The following is a 15,262-nucleotide window of genomic DNA, read 5'->3' as shown; positions in this document are numbered from 1 at the left end:
GCCAGCACGGACTGCTAGAAGCTGGCCTGTCTACATTTAGAATAGCAAAGGCCAGCGGGGTCACTTGCCAGGAGCCCCAGGGCTGCATATAATGTGCAAAGAAATGTACATGTAAATAAAACCCAAAGCGGACGCACACTCACTGCCTGCCTGTAGCGGTGCCAGTGGCGGCGAACAGGGACTGCGGCAGCTATCTTGATTCTGCACCGTCAGGGAGCAGAAAGTGAAGGACTCCAGGAGTCTGCTGCGTGCGTTTTGGGCAGTCCGGGATTGGAGAAATGGGCGTGAAGGGAAGGGAAGGGAAGGGAGGTTGCCGGTGGAGGGTGGCTTTGCGGGCAGCCCTGGATTTCAGCAAGGCATAGTCCTCTGGCATCACGGCCGGGATTTTGCCTGAAATCTCAGGGGTGGGGGTGGGGTCAGGTGGAATTAGATGCTGGTTGAAAAGCACTTGGAGTCCCAGCGTCTCATTGGGAAAGCAGATAGGACACCCCAGCGGGGGCTGCCCCGGGCGCGGGGGAGTCTCTGGCAGCCTTTCACTGTAGTTTTCCAGTTAGCTTTTTGGGGTAAGTCCCTGCGTCTGGGAACGTGTCTTTCTAAACAAACACCGCCCCCACTCCCCCGACAGAGGACACCCCGAGCCCACCCAGCTCTGCTTTGGGTAGGTGCAGTAACCGGTGCATCGGGACCGCGGGGGGCTGGCGGCAGAGCCGGTGCCTGGGAGCGTAGAACCAGGGCAGATGTTGGTTTTGGCTGGGCAGGCTTTGCCAAGGATCCGTGCCTCGGCCAGAGCTGCCTGCCTGGGGCGCATTCCGGGACTCGTCTCACTGTGGTTCTGAACAAGGGTCGTGTGGAGCCAATGGAAACCGGAGTCAAGCCGAGTCCAAAAAGCCAACGAACTAGTTTCTGTGTAAATCCAGCCCCTGTAGCGGGTTCCAACCCGTGGAAAAGGCCTCCCTCTGTCTTTGACTTCCTTGGGGGGCAGCCCTGGGGAGCCCCCCCTCCGTGCGTCCCCAGCACCCCAGGGCGCCGCTGTGAGAGGCCGGCCCTCCCCCTGGCATCGTGCCTGCGGCAGGCCCGGAGGGGCCAGCAAGGGGCCGGCGGGCGTTAAGCGAAGCAGGCTTGTTAAAATAGAGTTTATTGCGAGCTCGCCCAGGGCGATGCTTTAATCCACGGCACACAGAGAACACAGCTAACCGCGGCGCGGGACGGAGCGGGAACACACCTGGCCCCGTGGGACGCACACCTGGCAGCGACCCCCCGCCGCCCCAAGAGCACAGGAGGAGCCGGGGGGGCTTATACCGCCCCCGCCCCTCCTGCCCCCGCGCTCCGGGTCCCCTTCGCGCCCCAGCGCTTCAGGGGCGCCGGGCCGATCCCCATTGACACTTGTTACAAGAATAAATTTAAATGTTCAACCTAAAAACACCCCCGCCCCTCTCCGCGCCCCCGCCCGCCCGCCCTCACTTCCCGATGTTCCGCAGCAGCATTTTATTGCTCAGCGCTTTGCGGGCCAGGCTCTCCTCCCGGGACAGCTCCAGGAACTCCCGCAGCAGGTGGAAGGTCAGGTCCAGGGAGTTGGGTCTGCCGTCTTTCCGCCTGGAGGAGTGGGGCGACCGCTCCTTCCTTCGCAGCTCCGGGGGGCTCTCCGCGCCCCCGGCCCCGCAGGGCCCCAGCGGTCTGTGGAGCGAGGGGGGGCCCGCGGAAGGCACCGGGGTCTTGGCGCCCAGCCGCGGTCTCCTCGGCCACAGTTCCCAGGCGGGATCGGGGACGAGCGCGAACTGCGGGGCCGCTCCCCGGGGCCGCTCCAGCGGGGCGCCCTGCTCCGACGGGAGAAACAGCAGGACGAGGACGGAGGCAGCCGAAATCATCCGGATCCTCATAGCCTCTGCTTGTGGGGCTGGGCGCCTGCAAGGAGAGCCCCGGGGCGGGCGGGGGGTTACCCAGAGCCAGCGGGCAGCCCCGACCCAGGCACCTTCCCCGTGCGAGCCGCGTCGCGGTCCCAGAGCTCGCCCACCCCCCGGATCCATCCCTGGGGCGGTTCCCCGCGCGCCCAGGAGCCGCCCTGTCCCCTTAACCCAGGGCAGGGGGGCGACAGAAACTCCCCCACTTCTCCGCCCCCCTCAGAGCCAGGCTCGCCCCAGCCCGGGCAGACCTCTGCCAGGCCCGGCCCCCCCGCGCCCCCCAGCCCTGCCCGGGGGGTCCCAGCTCCCGGGGAGAGGCGCCGCTTTCCTTTCCAGGTCGCTCAGCTGCGGCCGCTGGACTAGGGGCTGCGGGAGCAGGGGGGAGCCGAGGCGCGCCCCGCCTGGCCCTCGGGGAGGCTGGACGGCTGCAGCCCGGCCCGGCCCCGGGCCCAGCGCTGGGGACTCACAGTTGCGGGTCTCTGGAGAATTCAGCCGCTGGTCCCAAGCGCAGCAGGCGGCAGGATCCCCCTACACATCAAACCCATTGCGAGCCATCCAGGCAGGGCTATATATACCCCCGCCGCCCGCCAGGCCCCCCCGCCACGTGACGGGCGGCTCCGCTCCTCGGGCGTGTGTTTGGGGGGGCACAGAGCTACCCCCCCCCGGATCGGGGAGCCGCTGGAATCGTGACGTGCTGGGGAAGGGGAGCGGGGCTCCCGGCGGGACGGGGGGGCGGATCGCCGGGCTGCACTGGGGGGCGGGGGGTGCTGATGGGTGGGGGGGTTACCCGGTAATTAGCGCAAACATCTGCCGGCGCAGGGAGGCGGGCGCCGGCCTAAGGCGCTGGAGCTGTCCGAGGTGCTGACTAGGGTGACCGGACAGCAAGTGTGAAACACCGGGAAGGGGGGTGGGAGGTAATAGGAGCCTATATAAGAAAAAGCCCCAAATATCGGGACTGTCCCTATAAAACCAGGACATTTGGTCACCCTGGTGCTGACAGGCCGGAGGGTTGTTCCCAGGAGGAGCCTGGTTCGTGGGTTCCCAATGTGCGGCCCCCACAGCAGGGACAGGCCAGGGTGGGGCAATAAGGGGTCTGGGGGAGCGCGGAACCAGAGCAAACTGTGGTGTTTTGTGTTTGTTGTCTTGGATAGTCCACCTGGGGGGGGGCAGGCTGCCTCTGCTACACAGCAGCTGCTTTCTATGCCCCCCTTTCCTTAACAAATACACCGGTACCCACCTCTCTCCCTCCATCCCCACCCCAACAGTCAGTGCTGAAAGTCAGGCCCCGAATTCCCTTCACGGGCTCCTGAAAGGGGCCTGGTTTTCCACCCTGCATTGGAGCCCATTGTGTATTTAGTGCTTTTGCAAAGAAGCCACTGAGTTTGAAGGAGTCTGGCTAAGGATTTGGGGGCTCAATTTTAGGCATTCTTAAAAAAATCTGTACCTCTACAGCCCCCCCCCCCCCATGCTGCTATGTCAGTGCATGTGTTGGGTATGCATGGGGGGTGTGTGTGCCATGCAATAGAATAAAAGATCAATATTATTTCTCTCTCTCTCTGCCTCTGTGCCCAGTAAATATTGGAGCCTGCCCACTAACAAGCCAGTGATTCTCAACCTATTTACCACTGTGGGCTGTATATGCAGCTCTCTCTGTGTTATGTGGGCCCTATCCACACAATAGCTCTACTACCTGTCTGGCCCTGAGCATGTCACATGGGCTGAAGCTGTTTGCTGATTGGGCTGCAAGCGGCCCCACCAGGGGTCGGTCCAGAACCACTGGACTAAGCAATGAAGCTTTGCAGATTTAGATGAGTAAAAATGTGAGCTGAGGTGTCTCTTTCATAAATTGTGAAGCTAAGTGATTTACCTGACTAGCGTGTCTCCAATTCTCCTGTTGGAGTGATTCATTTTATGAGCTCATGGAGATTAAAACTTCACTTATGCTCTTGAAAGCAATTTTCCTCCTTTGGCTAAGTACAGAGGTAAATACTTTTCTTTGCCTAATCACCCGCCAATGTATATGCCTCTTAATGCAAATTGTGGCTTGCAGGGTGGTCTCTCTCTCTCTCACACACACACACACATTCAGACTTTGGAATGAAATGCTCAGTTATTATGGTGATCTTGCAGAATTAAGATTCTCCTCAATAAACAGCTCAAGGGTGAAGAAATTTTTGCCATGCCAGAGCTTGGCTGCATGGAAAGAAGCACCATCCTTTAGGCGACCCTATGTTCAGGCTCCTTTTGAAGACAAAAGGGAGGCTGCTTTCTTGCTATTAATTCAAAATATTCTAAGCAGAGTTTGCCTGCCTGCCTGCCTGAATATCACTGCCTGAAACCCATTCAAATGCAAACTGATTTAAAGCAACAGCAAAGAGTGTAATCTGCCAGGGAATGAGCCTGCAATGTAAATTTCATCTCTCCCACTTTCCCTTTATTGGAGTTCTTTGGTATGTGCTCCTTCATTAGTTTCAGTTATTACCCAGGGCTGTAATTTAGGGTGCTCAGCTTGAGACTGATTTTCAGAAAGTGATGGACAGCCCCTTCCCCCCAGAATCAGGCCCCCCTTTAAGGTGTCTCAAGTCTGGTACCCAAAATTACCAGTCACTTTTGAAATCTTGGCCTTGCACAATGAAGAGTCCAAAGGCAGCTCTGTTAGCTGGTCCAAAGAGGGAGGCCTTTTGAGGGCCACAGCCAGCCAGCTGTACCATGGATTGTCATGTTTTTTTCCTGGTGTCGACCATGTGCCAGAAGATGGAAGCCTCCCTTCCCATTTGTGGCCATCTCCCCTCTCACTGGCAACTGAATAACATCCCTCTGGCAACTACAACAGTTACTCACATGGCAAAGTCACTTCAGGAAAGTATTTAGGGAGAGATTTTCAAGGACACACATAAGAGCCAGGCGCTCAACGCCCAGGGGGAGTGGGTGTGGAACTGCCCTTCCTGCCTTTGAAAAATCTCCTCCTTAATCTCTTTTTAGCTTCTTTATGGCATTTAGCAGCTAGAAACAAGGACCGTGTCACCAGCCATCTCTCCATGGACCACAATCCAGGGGATCGAATGGTGGCTTTCTGATTTGGATGTATATAGGGATAATATACAGAGTCCTCAGTTCTGGAAGGGATATTAAACCTTGTGCTTCAGGGATTAAGACAATCTCTAATGTAAGGGGACCAGAATGAGACCTAATGTAGCTGGCAGATTATCTCACATCTGCTACTGTGAGGTTCTTAGGTATTCCTCTGAAGCCTCTGGTGCTGGCCAGAGACGGGATACTGGGCTAAATGCACTGTAGGTCTGATAGAGCCTGTCAGTTCCCTATCCACTTTCCTGTCAAGCAGTATTAGGATCGGACGTAAGTTTAGTCAAAAAATGTGAATGTCTCCCTTTTCTGTTTGAATGTGAGGCTCAGAGCTCTAGAAATGGTGTCTGCGAGAGAAAGAGAGGCTGAGTCCCATTTGGGTTGTGATCAGGATTGTAAACTGAAGTCAAAGCTTTGATGGGTCTTCTGAACATGGAAAGAGTTAACAAGAGACCACATTTCACCTGGTTATGGGTAGCACCATGTCTCATTCAGATAATAAAGGCCAATCTACAGTGATTACACCTTATAAAATGCAATTCTCCCTAGGCAGACGTGATGACAAGTAACAGACACAGATAACAACTGCTACTGTATGAAGGCATCATCTATAGGAACTCCTAGTATAATGGAACCGAGCAATCATTCATAATGGCATCTTGCCGCTATCATTACCTAAAGAAAAGGAAGATCTGGTGATAGAAGCTTTTTATCTTCATTCTCCCTCCTGGTTCAAATGCAAGGTGCTGTTCTGTACAGATTGCCCGTGTCTTTCATAATGTTTTGCCTTTTTCTTTTTGTGATATCCGATTCTGTGAGTGGTACAGAGGAGGTCTGAAAGTTAAATAATTGATATGGATGGTTATTCCTGAGGGCGGATGCTCCCGTGACAAATTTATGACATTTAACAAGTTCTTAGTGTCATAAATGAATGAAGATGCCCATAGATAAGAATCACCTGCAGTCAGACAGGGGTTGATTCTGCCAACACTTACACACGTGAGTAACTTTACTCAAATGAACAGTCCCAATTAAATTAATGGCACTACCTGCATGTGTAAAGTTACTCAGATGCACAAACACTGGCAGGCTCAGGACCCTAGTTTGTCTGATGTAATTACATTTGCCAAGGGGCAGCACATAGTGACACTTGAAGTCCAAGTTTATTTTCTAGGTTTTATTTTATGTAGATGCTCAAAAGCTGTGAAGGAACAAGTATTAGGATGATTAAACCATCTATTCTCCTGAGAAAGAAGTGTCAGAATATCTTCTAAGTCTGCAGTTGTGGGTCACTGGGTTTTTTTCCCCTTTTTTGCCATTCAAATTGCTTTTGCGGGGAAGAAATTGCAGCTGAGATGAGAACATTTTATAACTGATTCTAAAATGAAGCCATCGTATTTTTTCCTCTTTTTGAGAGAAATGAGCTAGTCTAAGGGCCCAGCATTGAGCACTGGACAGGCAGACCCCCTGTAGCTGCATAGAAGACCATGGACAGCAGTGGACCTCTGTGCAGGATCAGGCCCTAAATTAGTTCGCTAGCAGAGGGTCCTGCTGAAACCATAAGTGTGAGATGGAGCATTTCCCTCTTTTCTGTGATTAGCTCTCCCTCTCTCCCCACTTTATGTGAGCACTGCACCTGGAATTCAAACCAGCAGGAGCTGTCTGTTGGGACAGTGGGCTCTGGGTCCTCCTCTGAGTGTGACAGCAGTTCCCTGTCCCACTCCAGCTTGCACCTTAGGCCGTTGTGCTTGGTTCTGGCTCTTTGGGGAACAGGTATGGCAAGGAGGGGTGTGAAGGCAGTCACCAAACTGCAGGCCTGGTGATTCATTCATATGCTTGTTTATGAGAAGTAGTGTAACCCCTGCAGAGTGAGTAGTGGGGAAGTTGAAGATTTTTTTTTCTTTTAAATGGTGGTTCTGGAGATGGATGAATTTCCCAGGTGTCAGCTTGCAGCATCGCTCCAGATTCAAAAGGGGGCCAGCTGGCTGGTGCCGCTCTGTGAATGGATGCAGCCAAATCTGTCTCAAATCTAGATTCGGCCAGAGACACTGATGGCATGTGGAGTAGTTAATCAGCTTAGAAGTAGCCCTGCTTGAGTGCTAAAGTGTAGAGAGAGCACAGATTCCTTCTGGAGCTGGTGTGCAGGCTGGGTGGCATTGCAAAGGTTGTTAAGTTAGTGTCAGCTTTGCAAGGAGTGTCGGGCCAGATCTACATAGAAAAGCTTTGCCTGCATAGCTATACCAGCAAACCCACCTAGGGTCAAAACGGCTTATTCTAGACACAAGTGCTTTTGGTAGCGCAGCTTATACTGGTTCAAGGAGTGAAATAAGATCTACCGGCAAAAGCACTTTTAGGCTCATATAGCTGCATCTACACTAGGGCTTTTACCAGTAGAGCGACGGCATTAAAAATCACACCCCTAATTGCTATACTGGGAAAAGCCCGAAGGTAGATGGAGCTTCACCAACTTGCAAGTGCTTTTGCTGGCATAGCTTATGCCCCGTGGGGAACTTGTCTAGGCTGTGCTTCTAACACACTAACTATGCTGACAAACCCTTTCCTGCAGACCTGGTCTGAGGGATTTAGGGGGAAACCGTGACTGGATTTCAATGGGATTTGGGCACTAACTCCTTTAGGCCCCTTGATTTATATTTTCAGTTACCTCTGCTTTAGCTAACACATGCAGACACTCCAGCCTGGGCCCTGCAGCATCCCATGACTCAGTGATTCAAAGCCTCTGGTTTATGTCCTTTCACTGGGGCTATGGGGTAAAGCTAACCACTCTGAAGTCCAGGCTTCTCTGCCTGCCCATACTGGCGGAGTAAACAGCATCAGCTGCTGAAGGGCAGCAAGTGAGCTGTAACCTGAGCTGGGTTCCCCCACCCCCGAAGATCTCTGGATCTCTTACAGGGGAAGCAAATGGCTCAGGTCGTCTCTTGTTAACGTGTCTGAATGTGTTTGCTTGATCATCTTAACCTAGGCCACATTGCACCGGAAGGTATTTACATGAGATAGCTTGTTAGCCTCCAGCATCCTCTCTTGTCCCTGCTGGAATTCAGTTCTGACCGGAGCTCGTCACACCTGCATCGCTCTGTTATATACTTGCTGTAAAGCTCTCTAGTCTCATCTCTTGGAGTCACTAAGGTTTCCAAAGGCAGGTCATGGAATTCTTTACTTTGGCATTGCAGTAAGAGCAGCTCTGCACTTCCAGAGAGCATGAGAATCTACCCCACAAGACCTCTGTATCACTGGCCCAAAGTTTCAGACGTTCTTTTTTCAGGGCCTGGTTTTAGAAACATGCCATGAGGCCTGATTTCCAGTGTGCTCATCACCCGCAGCACTGAATGACTTTCAGTGGAATTGTGGGTACTGCAGCTCTGAAAATCAGCATCAGGTCTGTCCCCAATCTGGTCGAGAAGGGGAAACCGAGCCACAGTAATTCAGAGACTTGTCTGAAGTCTCCCAGGGGTCTGGGCAGAACAGAGAACAGAACCCAGTCTTGGTCCTATGCCTTAGCTGCGAGATCAGACACCCCCAGCTCCCTGTCACACAGCAACTGAGCTGCTAACACCCTTCGTCACTGGCCTTCTCTGCGTGATGGTCTGAGTGGTTTCAGCTCAGTTTGAAAGTCAGATGCTAACTTGATGAGGAGAGATTGTTTTGCAGATTACATTTATCATGCAGCGCTGTCTCAGGACTGCAAAGCTAGTTTTGTCCCTCGGTAGCTCTGTTTTCCTTACGGCAAATCCTGCATGATAATGCTTTGGAACCTTTTTCTTTTGCCCCTGGTGTTTTAAGATTAGTCATTTAATCCTAGGAGAGACATTTAAAACTTTACCAACAGCTGAGTCTAATAAGTGGTGTGTATAGTATTTAGAGAACTCGTTGCAGGATTTTTTTAAACATTTTTGTTCTATCACAGAATCAATGACACATTCATAGCTGAAAAGCACATGCAGACGTGCTGCCTGGGGATTAATTATTGTTTTATTTTTAAGGATGTCATTTTGTTTTCCTCTAGTAAAAACAGAAGGCAGCTAAGTGTTCATGAAGCTTTCAGTGATGTCAAACTCATCCATCAGCTCCATTCATTGGATCATCCAAGCGGTCCCATGGCTCTTGGGAGTCAAAGAGCCTCCCAATTAGGGATGTCTTGTCATGGGAGCTTTCCCTCTCTTGAAAAACTAGACGCGGATGTGGCAGTTCTGAACTAGGGACCATGACAAGTTCAGCTCCAGCAAATCATGGATAACTTTCACTTCTTTCTCCTGACAAATGGGTGTTTCCTAACAGCACTGAAAACTTTTCTCCACTTGGAATCCCTTTCCTTAGTCATTACTAACATCTCGAGGCTGGCGGCCCAGAGTGGTTTTGATTCTTCCTACGCATGATGGGGCCAGGCTGGGACCTGATCCATACAGCCAAATGAGAGACAATACTTTTGTGATGGGTCCCCACCCCCTTCGGGTACCTGGGACTGGGGTACCACTGAGCCCGCCTACATCACCGGCCTGTGTCCCCTTTCCACTGTACTGCTATGAGGCTTCAGACTGCACTTAACCAGCACTCATAGAGGTAGGGACACACCCAGCTGCAGCTACACACAGAGGCTGAGATCAGCTCTGCATGAGAAGGCTCAGCTAAGGAATTGCCCAATACTGAAGTGCACCCCACCCCCCTCTAGAGGGTAAACCCACAATTGTACCATCTTGCGCTGCACAGAGATTCGCCCCCTCCATCCATGTGGAAAGGGATATACACAGCTTTCTGCCCCCAGTTATGATTTCCACACACGCTGGTTTTAGACAAAACAAAAGCAAATTTATTCATGACAAAAGATAGATTTTAAGTGATTATAAGGGACAGCAAACAGATCAAAGCAGATTACCTAGCAAATGAAACAAACACACAAACTAAGCTAATATACTAAAGAAACTAGTTATAAGTACCAAATTCTCACCCTAAATGGCGTTTTAGGCAGATTGCAGAGATCCTTGAAGGCAAACTGCACCTACTTGCAGCTAAAACTCCAGATCTATCTGTCACAGGCCAGACACCTTCCCAGCCTGGCCTCAGCCTTTCTCCCGCCGTTCAGTCTTTTGTTCTTAGGTGTTTCCAGCAATCCTCTTTCTCGGGAGGGGAGTCACTGAAGAACGAACCACGACAATGTCACTCCCTTGCCATAAATAGTCTTTGCATATGGCAGGAATCCTTTGTCTCCCAGTTTGATTTCCACCCCCGGTCGGTGGAAAAACACTAGTATTACCATGGAATCCAGTACCAGGTGACTTGGTCACATGACCTTGTAGCCATAACTCAGAGGCTGTTTGTAGTGTCCCCACAAAAACTTCTCAGTGGGTGATTAGCATCTTCAAAGACCTGTTGTTCTCCCTAATGTCCCTTCCCAGTGAGCCAGACTGATTCGCTCTCTGTCTAGTGGGAGTTCCCCAGGAGTAAACAAATTTGTAATAGCTGCATAGACACTATTCTCAACGTCAGCTACAAAAATGATACATGGCTACAAATAGGATAATCATATTCGGTAAATCATAACCTTTCCAATGATACCTCACATGCCTTATCTTGCATAAAATGCATAATAGTTATGCCATAATCATATCATAACAACATCTCTATGAAGACTATGGGGGCATAGTGTGGTAACTCACAGAAAGTTTTAATAAACTAGCTGTGTGATGTTCAGAGCAATGAGAACACCCAGAAACATAGGCTCAGGAATTTGTAGTGCTCATTCCCCAGCAAACTCATCAGGGTATGTCATGTGGGTTCTCCTCTGTCCTGGAGGCAGGCGTTCGCCCCACTGGGCCAGGGCATGGGTTGGTCAATGGGTTGCTTGTGGGGCAGTTTGGGCTCTCTCGCAGAGGGGAATGTTCTATGTGGGCGTGAGGGGAGGCGGGACAGGGCACAGCTGTGATTGTTCTCACTAAACCTGCAGCAGTGTCCGAACCGCTTTCTATGTCTGGTCTCTCCCAGATCTGCATGGCTGAGCCAGCTACAGTTCACCGGGAGTTGGGTGACCAAGGTGGAACACTCCAGGGCATTTGTCCTTGAGCAGCAAGGTTTGCTTTCAGACAAGGGCACGGGAGGTTTGGCCACCTAGTGGCAAGAAAGAAATGAGAGACTTCTCCCCGCTCCCCAGCTGAGCAACCCCACACACCCCTTTGAGATTAAAAACTAGGGCAAAGGGTGGAGCTAGGTGGAGCCGGCATTGACTGCTTTTCTCCCGTCTCCCAGCTGAAGCTTGCTGAGAAAAGCTGGTAAGGTGCAACCTTGGCTTGGTGCAAACCCTGGCATATATGGCTGGACAGAGCAGTGCAGAAAAGCTCTGCAATGGGCCGGGATGAGCCAGGTAGGATCAGCACGGACTGCATCCCAGCCCTGGGGGAGATGCAGTCAGTGCTGATAACATTGGTGGGTGCTGACAGATGGCCAGATAGAATGGCAGAGATGAATCAACGCCCTTATCTCTGCTCTCAGAATCAGGGGAGAGACTGAAATGAACTTGCACTTGTGAGTGGAAACTCTGTCACTGAGAAGCAGACGTGCACTCACTGTAACCGGAAGAGTCTCCTGCACTTACACAGCACTTTCCACTGGGGCTGTTCTGATGGTAAGCCTCACAGCAGCCCAGGGACAGAGGTCATCTCAGCCTCATTTTACTGTGGGGAAACTGAGTCATGGAGCGGTTAAATGACTTATCCAAGGTCAGATGCCAGACTAGTGGTAATGTTGTTGCGACCCCCTCCCAGCTAAATTAATGTGGGTCTTTAGCCCCATCTAGTGGATGGTTAACCAAGAAGGCTTCCAACTCTGTTACTGCTTAATGCTTATGGACTCCGGCCAAGCGTTTCAGAAGGGACAGCTACGGTTAGGTGCCCCTGTTTCTGGGTTTGATGTTCAGTAATTGCTGGGAAGCAGCCCTCTGAAGCATCAAGCCCTTTCAGGCACCTCAGGTTGGGCAGCTAAACCGGAAGCACCCACGATGACGAGTCACGTTTGCAAATCTAGGCCTTAGCTCTTTAGCTTGGGCAATACAGGTTCATATTGTTCGTGCCGAATGTCATGGCTCCAATTCCCTCTGTTGGGCTGGTTACCCGGGGTTAGAATTCACGCGTTCCCATGCTTGGAGCACCTCTACGAGCGCCTGCGTGTTAATTCACCACACCAGGATGTGGAACAGGCATATATATATATATATTTTTTTTTTTAAATGCCACCTCTAAGCGCCATCCAGTGCGCTCGGTGCCCAGCCCACACATTAGAAAGCCCAGCCCTCACCACACCCAGGGATTGTCCATCCATCTCTCCACCTCCGCCCACACCCTCATCAGCGGCCTTAGCAATGAGGGGAGAGAGATGGCTCTTGCAGTGTGCAGGGAAAGATTACACATCTGGGCCAAGGTGTGTGGGGGCGGGGGAGTGACTCCCCCACTCAATACCCCTCCCAGAGAAGCACCCAGCCAGAAGCTCCCTCTGGTTAATATTAAGGGAGTCTGTGCTGGTCTCGCTGTGGTGTAGGCCACGGGCAGAGGGGTTCTCTCAGGTAACCAGGCCTCAGGGCTTTATAGGGTCACACCAGCGCCTTGACCATCACCCATAATGTTTCTGTTGTTCACCTGAGAGGCTGCGTGGGGCAGCTTTGCCGCTTACTGCCCTGTTCTGAGAGGGACGGGGTGAACCCACACAAACCACGTGGAAATATCTTACCCCTGGGGTGGGTCCAGCCGCCAGCCCGATGTGCAGGTTTTCTGCTGCCCCTCCAGCTCTGGAGAAGGCGTCTCATGGGCTGACGAACCTGAGATTGACCTTCATGTTTCACCATTCTCAGGTTAGACAGTCCTCGAAACACCCCTCACTTGGGCAGCGGCCAGGCTCCTCCTGTGGGACGTCTTCCCCCGCCTGGCCCCTGCAGTGGAGATGAGAGCGAGAAGAGTTATACATCCCCCTCCCTCTTAGACAACGTCTACACACCATGTCTGCTCACCGCGTCGGAGCTTTTCCCGGGCTAGAGTGAATTCCAATCCTCCCCCGCCCCCCATGCCAGCTGCAGGTACTGTGCCATATTAATAACCATTCAGGGGGCTAGTTCTCGAAACAGCAGCCAGCTGACAGCAGGAAATTGTGTAGCTGTCTACCATGGGCTGGGCCAGAAGCAGCTGCAGTGAGAGCCATATCCCTGCACTGGAAAGTTTCCCCGTTGTATGTGCCGGAGGGGCTCCCTTACTGCCCTCTCCCCACTGCATCGGGGGGTCTGCATGGATGTATTGTATTGATTTTAGGCCTTCTCTGCATGCAGTGGCACCTTGTTGCGGTCACGGCACACTGGCTGAAATATCACATGACTGGTCTCCTGCATTGGGGGTGGGGGGGAATCGAGGATGCAGAACCTAAGGCCCATATGCAAAAGAGCACGTGCAGATAGTTACCCTGAGAGCACGGGCAACTCCTGGGCCTGCCAATGGCTACAGCACGTGCAGTCGTGGGAACTGCATGCGCACGTCCAGAGGGTTGCAATCGTGCGGGCGTTCTTGCACGTGGAATCTCTGCCCTCCAGTTTTAAAATTTGTCCCTTTTTTTCTACGGGGCGAGAAGGCTCCCACCTCGCTCAGTTGCAGCCCCACTCTCTAGTTCAAATGAGTCTGGGGTGGGAGAGATGAGGAAACATTTTGTGACCCATTCCTTTGATACGCGTGCCCAGTTACACTCCCTCTACTCCCAGCCAGGCATTTCAGCTTCGTCCCCTCCACACCAGCTTGAGCGTGCAGTAACATAGCACCGTCTCAGAGGGCTCTTCAGGGGCTGGCTTCCGGGCGTGGGTTGCTGGGCCACGCAAGGCCTAAGCAGCTAGCTGGGCGGGTACCATTTGGTAAAGCAAAACTACACCTTAGGATGCTGGGATTCGCCCGCTGCTGGCACATTGTACCTGTGCCTGGCCAGTGCCTCCCGATTCTGCGTTTGGCTCAGTGGTGAATGTTGCAATTACAGACCCTGCCCACCCCAGGGAAGGCCCATTCGGTAACGCTAGCGTTCCTCGCCTGTTCGACAGGCACCTGCATTATGACCATATAAGGGCAAATATCCCTTTGAGGCTGGGGCGGCTGATGCTCACCATCAGAAGGGCCTGAGTGGCTTGACTGGGCTGGGGGTAGCATTCCTGAGTCAGCTTTTCCATGCGCTGCCACTGCTGCGAGAGACGGCGCTGGCTGAGTCAAGAGCAGTGGCACGTCCGCCTCCATTGAGATGGCGACCGTTGGCGCCATGATGCTCCCAGCCTGGGCAGCAAGCGCTCGCCGGAGCCCAGGCGCTGCCCTAATGCCTAGCCGGGTAGCACAATCCAGTCCAGCAAGTGACCACGCTGCCGCAGGCTTCCCCGCTAGGACTGGGTGCTGTTGGAGAGCATCTCCCGAGTACAGCTACACACGCGGTATTAGTACTCCAGGCGTTACGGACTGTGACCAGGGGTTCCTTCTCTCCCTGTCTTAATAAAGGGATTCAGCCCCTGGGCCGGGGCATGGCACATCAGCACGGGCCTACCTCCCCTTCAGCTGGGCTCATTTCAACCCAGCACAGAATGTAGAAGGCTGTGGCGTCCAGGGATGGCAGGAGAGGCTTGGCAGCTCCCAGCGTGGGCGTGCAAGGCAGAGCAATGACCTGGCATATGGCAGTTTGGCGTGTGCTCCAGCCAGGTGTTTGTGTGATTGCAGTTGCAGGCCTTCTAGCACTTTGCCCGCCTGTGCACTGGGGATTTTGGCAAACATGGCTGGCTGGGGCCCTCACCCGTAGGTGCAAGTGCACCTGTGCCTGCGCTGGTCAAACAGGGGAAAACTGTAACGGGCTACCTGCAAGTGCTTTTGAAACTGATTTAGTTAGCCCAGTGCAAACCCCAGTATAGACACCCTTATTCCGGTTGAAAAGTGACTTATTTTGGTTGAGCCCGTTCTCAATTGACTAAGGTTAAAACAAAGAAAGCCGCTTGTAAACCAAACTCAGTGTCCACAAAGAGCTGGGCACTGTTTTAAATGAATGGGTTTAAATTCTGACCTGAAGTTAAACCAGATGCAACTTTGCAATATGGGCAATCCCTAGAATTTGCATCCGTCCTTGCACCTGCAAGAAATTTGCACAGCAAAGCTCAGGCGCAGGCAGGTATGTCACACACGCACATGTAGGCTGGGGAGAGGAAGGCTTTGTGTGGTCTTGTTAATAGCTGCTGAGGCTGGGGCGTGCTGTTAATGAACGGTCACCTTAGAAGGGCATGG

General features: G+C 52.7%; 1 protein-coding gene across 1 annotated transcript; it reads right to left on the bottom strand.

Annotated features, from left to right (window-relative positions):
* Window positions 1–1,457: 1,457 nt before the first annotated feature.
* LOC120379728 (corticoliberin-like) lies at window positions 1,458–2,429 on the bottom strand. Its single transcript, XM_039497220.1, has 2 exons — window positions 2,366–2,429; window positions 1,458–1,902 (listed from the first exon to the last, which is right to left on the bottom strand). The coding sequence occupies exon 2, from the start codon at window positions 1,875–1,877 to the stop codon at window positions 1,458–1,460; it is 420 nt and encodes a 139-aa protein (XP_039353154.1). The 5' UTR covers window positions 1,878–1,902; window positions 2,366–2,429.
* Window positions 2,430–15,262: the final 12,833 nt, after the last annotated feature.

The sequence above is a fragment of the Mauremys reevesii genome, linkage group 13 (assembly GCF_016161935.1).
Source record: "Mauremys reevesii isolate NIE-2019 linkage group 13, ASM1616193v1, whole genome shotgun sequence".
In the NCBI taxonomy this organism is placed as follows: domain Eukaryota; kingdom Metazoa; phylum Chordata; order Testudines; family Geoemydidae; genus Mauremys; species Mauremys reevesii.
This window is presented reverse-complemented; position numbering and strand designations above follow the sequence as displayed.